Raw genomic sequence first — 17,709 nt, 5'->3', positions numbered from 1 at the left:
AAAGAGATAAAAATTTACAATAGTTAGAAGTAGAGGAGCCAACAGACATCTTAGTTCAAATTCATAATGGAAAAACAGCTGAAATATGGTGAAGAATAATGTTTGAGAACATCTGAGTATATTAATTTCTTCCTACATTTTTCTCATCACAGACTTAATGGAGAGGGAGAAGATCACAAAAACAAATTTAAAAAAGTGGAAAATTGAGATAGCTGCTTTCCACAAGTATTACCAAAACAGATCTTACAAATCAAAGTACATTACTAATCAAAGACATAACAGCAAAGAAGTTTCAAAAAAGAAAGTTTTAAAATAACAACAACAACAAAAAGCAGAGTTTTAATAAGAATCTCACAAAGTCAAGTGTTTTGAGGGAGTTTGGAATGACTTCCCTCATAGGACTTCCCTTGTGGCTCAGATGGTAAAGAGTCTGCCTAAATGTGGAGACCTGGGTTTAATACCTGGGTTGGGAAGAGCCCCTGGAAAAGGAAATGGCAAACCACTCCAGTACTCTTGCCTGGAAAATCTCATGGGCAAAGGAGCCTGTTAGGCTACAGTCCATAGGGTCACAAAGAGTAGGACACGACTGAGAGACTTCACTTTGGAATGAGTAAAAAACACATGTGAAGATTCAAATTCCAGCTCCGCCACTTCCTAGCTAGCTGAGTGCACCTGGACAAGCCTTACTCTGTGTCCCAGTTTTCCTAATGTCTAAAATGGAACTTCACAAGACTGTCATAAGTGGAAAATGTACATTTAGTGCTATGGACAGTACTCGCACAGCGACAGCTGTCACTCCGAATGAATTTTTTTAGCTGAAACATTGAGTCTTGACAATCATATAATAAACGCAACACATTCACACTATTGTACCTTAAGTGGACATATTTTAATTTTGTAAGTGTTGAAGCCAAACTCTACCTAAACCAAGAATTTTGATTAACATTATCTAAATCCACGCTCTCTGATTTTTAATAAACCGGAAGGCCCGTGGGGCTCTTTTCCATGTAGATTCAAACCTACCGATCTCAAATCCAGAGCCCACGCTACAATTTCTACATTTATCACAAGATCCTGTGGGCTCTCTGGGTGTCTCATCTCAGCTGAATGAGTACATATAAACTATTTCATATAAAAAGCAATCCTAGAATACTCCACAGTGTCTGCTGCTGATCTCTTAGTCCTTTTAAAAAGGGTATCTTCCTAGAACTTTTATTTTGAAAGATCAAAGGCAGGCATATTAAATTTGGGTATATTCCATGCACCAAATTATTTTACTGAACTAAAAATAAAAACATCTCTAAGCTTATGTTATAGAAATGGCAATATAACAACTGGGGGTTCATTTTTCATGCATAACTAACTTGCCTATCAGAAACCATTTGGAGAATAAACCTTATGTTCAAGCTAAATAGTAACTGTCAGTCTGATGGGATTTTATCAGGATTGGATAAAGAGAGTTAATGGCTACCCTGGTGATTCAGTGGTAAAGAATCTGCCTGCCAATGCAGGAGACATGGGTTCGATCCCTGGGTCAGGAAGATCCCCTGGAAGAGGAAGAGGCAACCCACTCCAGTATTCTTGCCTGGGAAATCCCATGGACAGAGATGCCTGACGGGCTATAGTTCATGGGGTCAAAAGAGGCCAACACAACTCAGTGACTAAACAAAAAGAGTTAGACGTCAATATCCCAGTAAAAATCCTTCTGTCCAAGAAACACACTAATTCTGGATGTAATTAGATGATTATTGACTCACATTATTCAGAACTAATCATATTCTGAGTTGTTTTTAGCCTTAAGACTCAGGATTCTTTGACAAATAAAAATATTTATAAAATATTAGGCTTGCTTAGAATTTCTTCTTGCACCCTTTCATGACCTTTGAAAGAAAATTGCTGTGAACTCAGAAAATAATGAGGCTTTATTTAAAAAGTGGCATAAAACTAAAAACATCCCTTTTCATAGGAAAATAATGATGTTGTAAAGGTAGGACAGATGTTTACTGTTAGCATTCACAAATATTACACAGGATTACCTCATAAGAATGTTTTTAGAGCAAATACTTAACTATTCAGTTTAAGCAAAATTTAACAATATATGTTCTCTTTACTAGCAAAGCTCAGTGCCTGTTTCTGGAAGATTCTCTATGGCTACAAAGATTTGGAACATTATTTGCTTAATCAAAACTACAGCGGAATGCCCACCAATTTTATTTGAAGACAGGTGTATATGTAAAACTTTTTTTTTTTTTTAATATTGCAAACAGACTCTTTCTTTCACAGTTGGAGATGAAGTCAAAGCACACGAGCATGGTCAGATTTTAATTTACCTCAGTTGGGGAAAACAGATAATCAAACTGATAGCTCTATCCAAACATATTATTTATTCTTTATGACCACCTACTGAACCCACAAAATTGGTTTTAAGAACTCCAGCAAGTAGTCCTATACTACTTATAAAATCTAACCTGATACAATCAAGGCAAGAGAAAATTGAGATTACTAGAGAGAATGGACCGCTTTTTTCTAAATATTACAATGACCTCTTCTCTCACAGGAGAGATATTTCTTTGACTTTATGCTAGACCTAAATTCACAGAAGAAAGTTTCTTAGATTAGCTGTACTATCCTTGCTTCTAGGATGATTGACTTGGCCCAGTTTTCTACGGTTTTCCCTGGTTTTATCACCGAAAGTCCCACATCTTGGGATATTCCAAGTCAGGTAAATCTACATGGTCAGTCTACCTCCTTATAAGAATTAGGGATGTATCTTCACAACACCTTTAACAGATACCATTAAAAGACTGATGATGTAAATAATGGCCACTTTTTAGGGATTCCATACATTCTTGAAGTAAAAAAAAATACAAGTCTGAAACTTTGAGCTACTAAAATCAGTATGTTCTCAAAAAGAACAGAGCAAAAAGCCAATTAAAATGATACAAAAAAAGAAACAACAATTTTTACAATGGTTGAGTTAACAGCTCTTTTGCTTCTGATGCAACTGATGTATTCAGAATTCTTTGGCATCCTAATCTAGAATTTTTAGTTTATAACTAGAGTTTTATCATAACTAAATGTACTTATATTTTCACCTAAAAAAGTAATGATAATAGGGAAAACAAAATTTTAAGCTATTAAAACGATTTTCAAAGATATGGGTAAAAAATAGATGTATGTGTATATGTTTAGCAGTCTTGTACTACTATATTTTTTATTCCTCTTCAGGTTGTTTAACAATCCTCATTTCTTAACAGAAAATGAGTCTATTACCCAAACAAAAAAAATACTAAAATTTCCATTTAAAATCTTACATAAACAACTTATGCCACAAAACTTTACAGAACTATAATACAATATGCTTAAAGATGTGATGAAGAGCACACTTAAAACTATTTTAAAAGGAGGTCAGATCTGACCTCTGGGCCATGAAGCACTGCATTAACAGTTCTGCAGAAAGAAAAATGATAAGCTATGAAATGAGGGCTCAGAAACTAGGACCTTATCAGTCAGAGTATGATTCAAGCCTGTAAGACAAATTGCTCAGCAAGGCAAGTCACCTTCCTGCTGTGACGAGGATACAGCTGAATTTCCAATGCCACTGACTATCTCCCTCATCATGTCTCCTAGACTTGATATCAGACAGTCAAGGAATGGCTGATTCTGAAGCTTCTGCTCCTTATTTTGAATACATTTTGTCAAAGTCACCAACTAGGATAATTATCTTTGTCCTTTAACTGGCAACTCAGTGTTAAAATAAAAATCTTCAAAATAAAAACTATTGTACAAGCACCCTTCATTAACAAAGAATGATGATTCTTATCTTGGGTTTCTAATAAGTAAACCAAGTTTGTTACTTAAATCATTTTAACGGTTTGTTTGGTTCTTAAAAATAAAATTTGTAACACAAAAATTTAGCAAAGCCCACAAACCATCTCACTTTAAATGTGTACCTGAACACTGATGGACTTTTTCAGCAGTTCTTCTACAAAATTCCAATTTGATTCCATTTGCCTCTAGAAAGGGAGAAAATATTGCATTAAAATTATTGCTGTTAAATACTCCAATTATCAGTTGTTTTATTAAAGTGGTACTTCTATAAAATTATAAACATTTTAACAAATAGTAAACTTTTGCTGTCAATTATTATCTAATAGGGAAAAAAAAAAAAACTTTAAGTATACTTTAGAGTCTTTTACACCGCTGAGTATCTTCCTTATTCTGTACTTTACTCAGTAGAGATTTTTGCCTTTGTTTTATGCTGCTGCTGCTAAATCACTTCAGTCGTGTCCAACTCTGTGCGACCCGATAAACGGCAGCCCACCAGGCTCTCCCGTCTCTGGGATTCTCCAGGCAAGAACACTGGAGTGGGTTGCCATTTCCTTCTCCAATGCAGGAAAGTGAAAAGTGAAAGTGAAGTCGCTCAGTCGTGTTCAACCATGGACTGCAGCCTACCAGGCTCCTCTGTCCATGGGATTTTCCAGGCAAGAGTACTGGAGTGGGGTGCCATTGCCTTCTAATGGCCTCAAAATGGTCTACTCTAGTAAACAAGTAACTAAAAAAGTTATTGTAAAACAACTTTTACACATTTGGTCACTTGACCGGCAACCTCAACTATCCAGAAGCCTTTACAATAAAGATTAAATGACTCAAAAAGCCAACATATTTCACAAAGGCTAAGCAATGAGAACAACTCTACTTTTCCAAAGGGAAAACCTGGAGGAACTTTTCACAGGATGCCTGGTTCACTTGATTCCCAGGTGGATCCGTGGTAAAGAATCTGCCTGCAGTGCAGAAAAACCAGATTTGATCTCCAGGTCAGGAAGATCCCCTGAAGGATGAAATGGCAACCCACTCCAGTATTCTTGCCTGGAGAATCTCATAGACAGAGGAGCCCGGTAGGCTATAGCCAACAAGGTCACCAAGAGTTGGACATGACCGAGCACGCATGCTAGTTCACTTGATAGTCAGTTCTTAAAGATTTGGATATGTGGATACTGGTCAAAACCAGAAGCAAAGAAAGTACATTCACAAAGATGCAAATCACAGCTAGATTCAAACAAGGGAAGAACAAAAGGTGCAAAAGCAAGCCTGAGAACTTAGAAAGCTAAGCCACAGGCCTTAAAGAATAAAGGCAAAGAGTTTCCTCACACCCTTCGAACCCTATTATAGCACCCATGCTGTTCAGAAGGATGAACTCCAGTGATCAATAAAAAGTGAAAGCACGTTCAGATTTTACATGGCTGGATAATGCTCATGTAAGATGGATACTAACTACAAGAAATCACTGAACAAGTATTTCCTTAATAAAAATGCTTAGTGACTGTGGTAGCCAGCTCTAAGACAGCCCCTACTGATCTCTGCTTCTTGGAATTCATGCCCTTATTCAATCCCCTCCCACACTGTACCAGAGTTGGTCTGTTAATAGAAGAATACCAGCACTAACAGTACTGAAAGTATGTCACTCCCAAGATTAAAGGACACTGAAGCTTCTGTCTTAATGGCAATCTCTCTCATTGACTCCTGGGAAAAGTTATGCTAAGAACAGTACTGAAGAGGCTTTCATGATGGGTAATTAAGGCCTTCTGTCAAGGTTAGCGAGAACAGAAGTAAACCCTCCAGCTCCAGAGACTGAGGTCCGAGGGGACAGCTTGATTACAAACTCATGAGATTCTCAGACAGAACGACCCGCCTAGGCTTCTACTGGATGTCAGACCCTCAAGAACTGTGTGAGATGTTCATTCTTTTAAGGAGCAAAATTTTGTTACACGTCAGTAGATAACTAGTATTGTACCATGATGTAGTTTTTAGAAAGGAATTATTGGTGTTCTCAAATATATTTATGTAAATAAAGTACATGCAAAATATTTATCAGGAAAAAACATGTAGTACAGAATTTGCCCTGGACGAAAGAGACTACATGGACATCATCAGATGGTCAATACTGAAATCAGATTGATTACATATTCTTTGCAGGTGAAAAGGGAGAAGCTCTATACAGTCAGCAAAAACAAGACCTGAAGCTAACTGTCGTTTAGATCATGAGCTCCTTATTGCAGAATCAAGACTTATATTGAGGAAAGTAGGGAAAAACACCAGACCATTCAGGTACAACCTAAATCAAATCCCTTACGATTATACAGTGGAAGTGACAAACAGATTCAAGGGATTAGAACTGATAGAGTGCCTCAAGACCTATGGATGGAGGTTTGTAACACTGTACAGGAGGGGGTGACCAAAACCATCCCAAACAAAAAGAAATGCAAAGAGGCAAATTGGTTTTCGGAAGACATTTCACAAATAGCTGAGAAAAGAAGAGAAGCAAAGGGCAAAGGAGAAAAGGAAAGATACAGAGTTCCAAAGAATAGAAAGAAAAGATAAGAGTCCTAAGTGAACAATGCAAAGAAATAGAGGAAAACAACAGAATGGCAAAGACTGGAGATCTCTTCAAGAAAACTGGATAACAAAAGAACATTTCATGCAAAGATGGGTATAACAAAGGACAGAAACAGCGAGGACCTAACAGAAGAGATTAAGAAGAGGTGGCAAGAATACATAAAAGAATTGTACAAAAAAAGGCATTAATGACCCAGATAACCACGATGGTGTAGTCACTCACCTAGAGCCAGACATCCTGAAGTATGAAGTCAAGTGTGCCTTAGGAAGCATTACTACAAACAAAGCTAGTGAGGGTGACCAAATTCCAGCTGAGCTATTTCAAATCCTAAAAATGATGCTGTTAAAGTACTACACGCAACATGCCAGCAAATTTGGAAAACTCAGCAATGGCCACAGGACTGGAAAAGGTCAGTTTCATTCCAAACCCAAAGAAAGCAGTGCCAAATATTCAAACTACTGTACAGCTGTGCTCATTTCACATACTAGCAAGTTAATGCTCAAAATCCCCCTGCATACCGTCACACAGTGATGCTAACAGTTTAGTTTCAACAAACTAAAATCATGGCACCCAGTCCCATCACTTCATGGCAAATAGATGGGGAAACAATGGAAACAGTGACAGACTTTATTTTGGGGGGCTCCAAAATCACTGTGGATGGTAACTGCAGTCACAAAATTAAAAGACGTTTGCTCCTTGGAAGAAAAGTTATGACAAACCTAGCCAGTATATTAAAAAGCAGAGACATCACTTTGCAAACAAACCTTTGTACAGTCAATGCTATGTTTTTTCCAGTAGTCATATACGGATGTGAGAGTTGGATCATAAAGAAGGGTGAGCACACAAGAATTGATGCTTTCAAATTGTGGTGCTGAAGAAGAATAATGGGGAATCCCTTGGACAAGGAGATCAAACCAATCAATCCTAAAGAAATCAACCCTGAATACTTATTGGAAGGACTGATGCTGAAGTTGAAGCTCCAATACTTTGGCCACCTGATGCAAAGAGCTGACTCACTGAAAAAGACCCAGGATGCTAAGAAAGATTGAGGGCAGGAGAAAAAGGGGGCAACAGAGGACGAGATGGCTGGATGGCATAAATGACTCAATGGACATGAGTTTGAGCAAGTTCTGGGAGCTGGTAATGGACAGAGAAGCCTGGTCTGCTGCAGTCCATGGGGTCACAAAGAGTCAGACACAAGAGCGACTGAACTGAACTGAGTCTCCACATCCAGCCAACTAGGTAACCTGAAGCAATGCTCATTTTAAGGTTGTATTTCACACCTTTATCTAATCACTATTCCAGAAGTTTCAAAGACAAGAACCAGCTGGCCAGACTGATTGTACTGATGATCCCTGCAACGTTCTAAAGTAATTATTCTCTTTAAACTATATTTGTTTTTAAAATACATGATTAAAATTTTAAGAGGTAACACTCATCAGGAGCAAGGCAAGGATGCCCACTCTCATCACTTTTAACTGGAAGAAATCAACATTGTTAAAATGACTGTACTACCCAAGGCAATCTACAGATTACCTATCAAACTACTCATGCAATCCCTATCAAATTATTCATGTCATTGTTTACAGAACAAGAACAACAAAAAGTTTTATTTGTATGGAAACACAAAAGACCCCGAATAGCTAAAACAATCTTGAGAAAAAATAATGGAACTAGAGAAATCGTGTGCCCTGACTTCAGATTATATTAGAGACCTATAATAATAATTTTTTTTAAAACGTAGTACTGGCACAAAAACAGAAATAAAGATCAGTGGAATAGGATAAAGTCCAGAAATAAACCCCCACACTTCTGGTCACCTAATCTATGACAAAAGAATATACAATGGAGAAAACAGCCTGTTTAACAAGCAGTGCCGGGAAAACTGAGCAGCTGCATGTAAAAGAATGAAATTAGAACATTCTCTTAACACCATATACTAAAATAAATTCAGACTGGAATAAAGACCTACATGGAAGACTGGATACCATAAAATATAGGAACACTATGACATAAATCACAGCAATGTTTTTTGGATCCATCTCCTATAATAATGGAAACAAAAACAAAAATACACAATGAGAGCTAGTTAAACTCAAAACCTATTGTACAGCAAAGTAAGCCATAAACACAATGAAATGACAACTTATAGAATGAGAGAAAATATTTGTAAATGATATGACCAACAAGAGACTCATTTCCAAATTACACAAATAACTCACATAGCTCAATATCAAAAAACCAAACACTCAATCAAAAACTGGGCAGATGACCTATACAGACATTTCTCTAGAGAAGACAAACAGATGGTCAACAGTCACACGAAAAGATGCTCAATACTGAGATTATTAGAGAAATTAAAATTATTAGAGAAATTCAAATCAAAACTATAATCAGACTCACACGAGTCAGAACAGCCATTATCAAAAAGTCTACAAATAATAAATGGTGGAGAGGGTGTCGAGAAGAGGGAATCCTCCTGTACTGTTGGTGGGAATATAAACTGGTATGGTCACTATGGAGAACAGTAAGGAGTCTTCAGCCTTTAAAAAACTAAAAATAAGAGTTATCATATAATTCAGCAATCCCACTCCTGGGCATATACCCAGAAAAGGCAAAAACTAATTCAAAAAAATACATGTACCCCAATGTCTACAGTAGCACTATTTACAATAGCCAAGACATGGAAGCAACCCAAACATCCATCCACAGATGAATGGATAAAGAAGATGTGTGTGTATACACACACACACACGAATATTACTCAGCCATAAAAAAGAATGAAATAATGCCATTACCAGCAACACAGATGGACCTAGAGATCATACTAAGTGAAATAAGTCAGAGAAAGACAAATAATATATATCACTTACATGTGGAATCTTAAAAAAAAAGATACAAATGAACTTATTTACAAAACAGAAATAGACTTACAGACATAGAATAAAAGCTTATGGTTACCGAAGGAGAAAGGGGGAAGATATAAATTCGGAATACGGGATTAACAGATACACACTACTACAAACACACTGCTGCTGCTGCTGCTAAGTCACTTCAGTCGTGTCCGACTCTGTGTGACCCCACAGACGGAAGCCCACCAGGCTCCCCCGTCCCTGGGATTCTCCAGGCAAGAACACTGGAGTGGGTTGCCGTTTCCTTCCCCAATGTGTGAAAGTGAAAAGTGAAAGTGAAGTCGCTCAGTCGTGTCTGACTCGTAGCGACCCCATGGACTGCAGCCTACCAGGCTCCTCTGTCCATGGGATTTTCTAGGCAAGAATACTGGAGTGGCTTGCCATTGCCTTCTCCGACAAACACACTACAACATATAAAATAGATAACAAGGATCTACTATATACCACAGGGAACTCTATATTCGATATCTTGTATTAACCTATAATGAAGTGGAATATGAAAAAGAATATATATAACTGAATCACTTTTCTGTATACCTGAAACACTAGAAATCAACAATATTTCTAAAGAATAAAAGCAAAACAGATGCCTGGGGTTGTAAGAACACATCTATTGGGAGACAAGCATTAAACAGAAATATATGAATATATAAAGCCTCTAGAATGAAAAATGAGATACCAAATTTTTCTTATAAGCCAGTATTAAGCAATTGGCAAGTTTTTATTTAAATACATATATAGCTAATGTCTAGTTTACAAAAACTTAAAAAAAAATTAACCATATCTGAAATCAACCTAAAATAGAAAGATTTCACATTAACCTTCAGGGCAAAGCAGTTTACATTTGAAACATCTTTATGATTATCACAAGACTGGAGGTAGTTCTCTGCTGCAGAATATATGACTAATCATTGTTGCTTTCTATCATCCTCTCACAGGTAATTCTTTAGTGACATAAAGCATGATCAACGCATAACCATTTTCTATACAGTAGCTGGCTATGCTAATACACCATAAGGAGAAAAGAAATTCAGATAATCTTCAAAACTCTAAGCAGATCTCAGACACAAATTAACATCCTATATAATCTTTGAAAGAATGAGTTAATATACCCTTATGATCAAAGATTAAAATAATTACATGATTTATAAACCAAACTGAGAAACTTTTGAGAATAAAAGGGGGAAAACTAACCAGATGGAATGAGGGGGAAGTAGACACAAACTGGGATTGTCCCTGGCAAACTGGTACACATGGTTACCTTCCCAGAGACCTATTAATAAGATGAAGTCTACTATCAAATTTATCTAAGTAATAAAAAATAGGTTGCTGCTTTTTCTTAGTAGCAACTATTTTAGTAGCTGTTTTTTGGTTGCACACAGTACAACTACTATGTACCTTCAGTCTCTTTACATGTAAAATAGATATAATACTAATCTCTTGCCTACTTCATAACACTTCACTGAGATAAAAACCAAATAGTCACTCTGAGATATTAAACACTTTGCAAATGCAAAATGCTGAAGGTATCAACCCTAATGAAAAAATCATTAACTGGAGAGTTTGAGTTTTTCTTTTAAAGACATTAAGAAATCAAGAAATGTTTGAAACTCTCTGAGGATTCATGAATAAAGGCAGAATGTATTTGACATATATACACACGTATGACACATCTTTATTATTTTTATTATATAAAAGTAGTTTTCTCCCCAAATCCTCTGGCTCTCTTTTGGAGCAGGAAATGGCAACCCATTCCAGTATTCTTGCCTGAAGAATTCCATGGACAGAGGAGCCTGACGGGCTACAGTCCAGAGTTGCAAAGAGCCGGACACGACTGAGCGACTAACACATGGTTCTCGTTCCTCTAAATCTCTCTAGAACTTCTACATAATTTTAAAGATTAAGATTTAAAAAAAAAAGTATCTTGACAAAAGCAAATCATAAAAGAATTACTGGCAATATTAAAAGACACAGGTTAATCTATTTTAAATACAGATAATTCTTTCACTATCTTGATCCAGAGCTAATAGAAGAAATAATGTCCTATGGAGTTCTCTGTATGAAACAGAAGAGTGATTTCAGCAATGGCAACTGAGGGTTGTACCAGTACAATTCAACACTACAATAGTAATAGTAATGATATATATTAATGTGGCTAGATTACCTACCATACTGGGAGTATGTGGGGGTCAGTATCAACCACTACTGCAATGTACTGCTTATTGAAATAAGTGTTAATGGCAGTTCCAGCAAGCATTAATAACTTGAAAGCATATTACTTGAAGAGGCAGCACAATTTATTTCATGAGAATCCTATCATGGGCACCTATTATTATGATAGCCACTCAACAGGAACTCACGAAGTGCTTAACTAATTGCCATATTCATTTACAGTGATTTAAAATCAGAAATATGTATTTGGAAGAATTAAGGTAAGAGAAATAAAAATGCTTATGCAAAGACCTTTGAATTATAGGTAAATTTTTTGAGTTCTTTTTTGTTCTAGTATTTTAAGAACTAAAAGAAGTGAAACATAACCATATTAACTCCATTAAGATACTCAATAAGAGCTTCTACAGTAATAATAGCATTTATCATTTTCCATACACCAGTAAGGGAAGGACTCAAAAGCATAAACAAAGGACACACGATCTTTCTTTGAGAAGCTCATTCTGTTATTCTCTCTCAGAGTCAGTAAAATGCTTAAATTCCACTGATACTGAGCAGTATATGGACTTGTCAGAGCACTTTCTGACTTAACTTACTTTATCTTGGGCTCTCCTAAAGGATTTTTTATTACTAAGGGATCACTTAGAGGCCCTCTTAAGGCCCTTTCCATGTCTACAACACTATGTCAATACTAACTGACCCTCAGATTCCATGGATGATTTCTGGGCTCTGTCCAGTATTCCAAAAAGAGAAAAAGAGTTCATCAAGAAACATGTTTCATAAAGCAGTGGTTTCCATACCTGATAGAGATTCATGGAGCTTTTCAAAAATAAGAATTCCCAAACTCCAGACCAGATTATAGTACTAAAACAGGATCTCCAGATTTAAAAAAATCTGAATTTTTACAAGCTCAGAGTAGGCCTGTTGATCAGACAGCTTTGTAATCATCCCCAGAAGAAAAGACCAATTTTGAAAATATAGACACATTAGTTTCAAGATTCTAGATGCTTACTTTATGGAACTATCGGGTTTATACAAACACTATACTACTTCTGAAGATGGAAGAAGTTATATACAAATAAGGTTTCAAATGAATACATCAACCAGCTGGTTTTGTTTCATAGCGCTTTTTAAATGACACTGAAAAAAAAAAGTTTCTAACTAGAAATTAACATACTAGTTAAAAATCTGTCTTTTTATTTGAAGTAAACTTCATGGTTGTTTAACAGATTAAAGTATCTTCCCCCAAAACTTCTGTAACTCATTTCTGGAGATGTAGGCTTTCCCTTTGGCAATCTTAAGAGATTTCAGTTATTCACTTTTTAAAGATTTAGAAAGATCCAGCAGGTCTAGTTTCAAAAGCTAAATTTATTTCTGTAGGATTATAATCTGATTTTTATTGTTTCTGCTCACTTTCTAATTTGTTTACCAAAAAAAATATTAACAATTATTTAAGAAAGTTTAAAAAAATAAAATCTTACCATTTCATCTGGTGTTCCATGGCGATCGAACTGATAAAATGATGCTACATGAGTAATAATCCACCAACTAAAACCCAATGGGTCCCTGGGCTGGACTATAAGCACAGATCTTCTTTGGTCATTTGATTTTTCAAACAGTGTTTTGAGTAGTTTATTCAACCAGTTCCAAAATGACTATGGAAACAGAGGTATATTATGATTCAGTTAAATTCAGACACTGATCCAGAAACCTTGATTTGGGTTTTTTCCTTCATATTTATAAGGAAATACAAAAGAATACAAAATACATATGTAAAACTTAGAGAATAATAAAAATACCCAGGTTAAAAATTAGAGAATGACTAGCTCTTGCAACTCCCACAATCACATTTTCTCCCATCCAGGGGTAACCATTATTCTGACTTCTATATCATTCCCTAGTTTTGTAAGTTCTGCCACTTAAATATACAAGCCTTAATTACACATTGTTTGGCTTTATCTTTTTTATGTGTTAGTATTCTTAAGTAGCTTGTTTCCATTCTTTGATAACTTGATATATATCTTCTGTCTTTTACTATCAGTTCCAAATTCTTCTGAACTTTGTTTTAGATTCTCTTATAAACAGCTTACAGTCTTTGACAGTATATGTTTTAAATGAGCAATAGTAGCCCATTTCCAGTTACTATAATGACTCAAATTTAGTTTTAAATCTACCACCTTATTCTATATTCCTATTTATACACCTACTTTTTCCATCTACACCTTCTTCCTGCCTTCTTTTGGGTTGACAACTTCACTATTTTTTCCTTTATCAGGCTGTAAGTTAAATAATCTATTTTTTTTTTTAGTGATACCTTAGAAACAGCAGCATACATTCAAATATCTGGGTAAGTTCACATATATCTTGCTTTTCTCTTGGACTAAACAAAGACTTTAAAATACTCTCATTTATGCCCTACCCAATTTATAAGCTAGTATTACTGTGTACTTTATTTCTTAACCCCAGTCAATTATAATTTATACAGAACATTTACCACTTTCATTACTCTCCTCCTTCCTACAGCTCAAATAACCTTCCTTTTCACTTTGGCATTATTATTATTCTACTAAATTTATCTTTCAGGATTCCCTTTAATTTTGCTTCATTGAAAACTGCTTCATCCAAGTCTTGAAAGATTGTGCTGGATGAAGAATTTTATGTTGAAAATTAGTTTGTTTTAGTAAAATGATGATACCATTCCCACTGGCCTCCATGGCTGTTGAGAAATCAGCTGCCAGTCTAATTGCCATTCTTTTCAAAGCAGTATTTTTCTGTCAGAATGCTTTTACTCTCTTCTGTATCGAATGTAAAATTTAAGTTATTATTAAAATTATATAGAATATTTTCACTGTCCTAAAAGTCCCCTATATTCTGCCCACCCCTAAGAGCCAATGATCTTTTCATTGTTTTCAGTTTTGGCTTTTAAAGAATGTTATGTAGTTGGAATCATACATTGTGTAACCTTTCAGACTAGCTTCTTTCACTTAGTAAAATGCATTTAAGGTTCCTGTGGCAACCCACTCCAATATTCCTGCCTGGGAAATCCCATGGACAGAGGAACCTGGTGGGCCACAGTCCATGGGATTGCAAGAGTCAGACACCACTGAGTGACTAACTCAGATGAATACCATCACTACCAACATGTCTTTCCACAGCTTAATAGCTCATTTCTTTTTAGTGCTAAATAATATTCCATTGTCTGACTATACCACAGTTCATCTATTTACCTACTGAAGGATATCTTGGATGCTTTCAAGTTTTGGCAATTATAATTGATAAACGAAGCTGCTATAAACATTTATGTGCAGGTTTCTGTGCTGACATGAGTTTTCACTGGATAAATACTAAGGAGTACAACTGTTGGATCAATATGTTAAGACCATGCTAAGGTTTGTAAGAAAAGGGCAAAATGTCTTCCAAAGGGGCTGAACCATTCTATATTTCTACCACAATGAATGAGTTTGTATTGTTTCACATTCTCAACAGCATTTAGAGTTGTCAGTGTTCCCAGTTTTGGTCATTCTAATAGGAATGGTATCTCGGTTCTTTCAGTTTACTTTTCCCTGAATTTGTAGTGTCTTTAAAGAAATTTGTAGTGTCTTTAAAGAAATTTAAAGCTCAATTGAGCTTCTGACTCAGAGAGCTACAGAGGAGTTTTTTTTTAATTTATGGATAAAGTCTTGAAAATGTATATAGGAAGAAATCGTTCTAAACTCCTAACTGTATAAGAACATATAAACCACTTTAAGTATCATTTCACAATTAATTATTTGTTTACTTCTGCATATGGCTATTTCTCTTTTCCCCCTAATCCAGAACACTTGAAATAAAGTCCCATTCTGAAGACCTGATTCAAAGTGAGGTAAAATAAAATTTGCCACCTTCCCCTTTGTGTTTTTCTTTCTCCCTCCTTGAAATAACATACTGTAAAATTGATTAATAAATCTAAATCTGCCTCATTTCCTGATTAAATGTTTCCTGAATTACAAGAGCATTTATTAAGTATTTTAGCTTAATGGATTCTTGATAGAAGAAAAAAAGAACTTGAGAAGATAAAATTATGAGTCAAACCTCATACCTGTCCTAGAATTTTCATATTGCCAATTTAGGGTTAAAAATACAGTAAGTATTTAGTACTCAGTGCTCTGTTTATAAAGAAAACAGCTCTAAGATTTTTCTTTGCCAAAACAACTGCATAAACTCAATGTAAGGGTTAGTAAAAATAACCAACAGTTTTATAACTTACTTCTGAGAGAGACCATTTACTTCTGTGATTAAGAAGGTGAATGAGTAGAACCCATAATTCTTTAATGCATGGACATGGGCAATGGTGACTCATTAATGCCTCAGAAGGCCTAACCTTCAGAAAAGAACCAAAAAGAGTAAATTACAAGATAGCAGAATTTTACATGCCACATATCTCCCCTCAAATGTTTTAAAAGATTGATTTTGATGACTCAAAATTTATGCTCAATTACATAAAATTGCTTATAAAAAACATACCATTTCATTAACTTTTAAAATAAATTTCCATGTAAATACAAAAGTACACAATGAATTTATTTCCAACTTAAAAAAAAATGCTTTAATCATCTAGCCCAACGGACAGCAAAGTTGTTCTGTAAAGGGCTAGACAGTAAATATTTGAGTCTTTAATAGTGAAATAGCCTTTGTTACAACTATTCACCTCTGCCATTGTTCTGCAACTTTAGTCATAGACAATGGATGAAAAGGATGGGAATGTGGGAATGTGTTCCAGTAAAACATTATTTACAATAAGTTGATGTGCTAGATTTGGCTACAGGGTCATGGTTTCCAAACCGTGATCTAATCCATCAGCCAAATAAGAAGATTTCTAAGAAAATGATTAGAAAATAAGTTTAAATTCACTGCAATTGAGACGAAATTTTTTTATAATTAAGCAAACTTATTAGGAATTCATAAAGAATAGACAATTTTACCATTTTTGTAACAAACAGACTCTCAGTGCTCCTAAATATACCCTCAAGTGGCATACAGAGAATATGCACTATATTTGCAAGGACAGCCAGACTTCTGAAATTCATAATGTGTTCATTATTTCACATACTATACAATTTTCTAACATAACATAGTAAAATAACCATCAAGATAATACTTTATCATATCTAGTTACCCTTAATTACATTATAAATACAGACTAGATTTAGATAATACATAAAACATGACCTAAATTTTAAAAAATTAAAAATCCCAATTTCCCATAGGTTACAATTATGCTTGTAACCTGAAGTTCTGACAGTCAACAGATTTCTACTGACTGAAAATAAATGCATACCATAGCACTTTTAAATCACTGCTTTAAGCACTACGATAAGTAATTTAGTAAAAACACATAATGTCCCCCAATTCTAGACCTTTTATGAAAACAACCAAACAAAACCACTCTAAATGTGTCAACTAACTTTAGCTAAGTACTCATTTATTTTGTTATATAACAATAGATTATTAAAGGGCTGGTCTCTTATTTGAAGAGAAATTTCCAAACATCATAAACATTATTTTATTTATTTGACCAATAGAAAAGCTCTAAAACACTAATTCTAGCCTGTTTTAAATGTTTAACTCAAATTATTTTCCCAACCAACTCCCAAATAAAAGTAAATATAAAATTAGAAGAATTAACAAGTAAATCATTTTAGGTTAAATTCTTATAGAACAAACGACAAGCATTAAGTACTGACTACTATCATTAAATACCAAAAATATGAATAAACTCTTAAGGCATTACCTTGTCATACCTGTTGAGGGATAGGTTTATTAAATCACAAAGAAGATTTTCACAATGTTCTTCAAATAAGCTGACATTGGTTAAATTGTCACCTGCCAGATTCATAAACTGATGACTATATACAACTTGTTCTAAAAATGAAATAAATTCTGTTTAAAACTACAGCAGATTTTACTAATTTAGAAGGAAGTGACTGTACACCTTTAAATTAACATAACAAAACTGCAACAGAAACAAAAGAAATTTTTTTCTGCAAATAGAAGTTAAATGTGAAAACAATTCCTTTCTTATATGAGCAGTGATGTTTCAATCCTCCCAAGTACCATTTAATAGACGTTCTTTCCTTAATATGGCCATTTAAAGAGCAACAAAAGAAAAAAAAAATACAAGAAGCTAAATACTAGAAAAACTTTACCTATATTTCTAACCAATAATGCCTTTAAAACATTTTTCTTTTAACA

At 34.9% G+C, this 17,709-nt stretch overlaps 1 protein-coding gene across 5 annotated transcripts in view; it reads right to left on the bottom strand.

The window, feature by feature from the left end:
- MMS22L (MMS22 like, DNA repair protein) overlaps positions 1–17,709 on the bottom strand; it is a 128,710-nt gene that overhangs the window by 95,136 nt on the left and 15,865 nt on the right. For all 5 annotated transcript variants that reach the window (XM_088840702.1, XM_088840703.1, XM_055433043.2 and 2 more), the window contains 4 exons: positions 17,249–17,379; positions 15,725–15,838; positions 12,960–13,133; positions 3,954–4,016 (listed from right to left, as the gene is read on the bottom strand). In XM_088840702.1, the coding sequence (XP_088696828.1) occupies positions 3,954–4,016; positions 12,960–13,133; positions 15,725–15,838; positions 17,249–17,379 (482 nt within the window). The remainder of the gene's footprint in view (positions 1–3,953; positions 4,017–12,959; positions 13,134–15,724; positions 15,839–17,248; positions 17,380–17,709) is intronic.

Source organism: Moschus berezovskii, chromosome 10, assembly GCF_049115385.1.
Source record: "Moschus berezovskii isolate FMDL1 chromosome 10, NW_MosBer_1.0, whole genome shotgun sequence".
Lineage (NCBI taxonomy): Eukaryota > Metazoa > Chordata > Mammalia > Artiodactyla > Moschidae > Moschus > Moschus berezovskii.
Note: the sequence above shows the minus strand (reverse complement) of the source record. Positions and strands in the feature narration are given on the sequence as shown.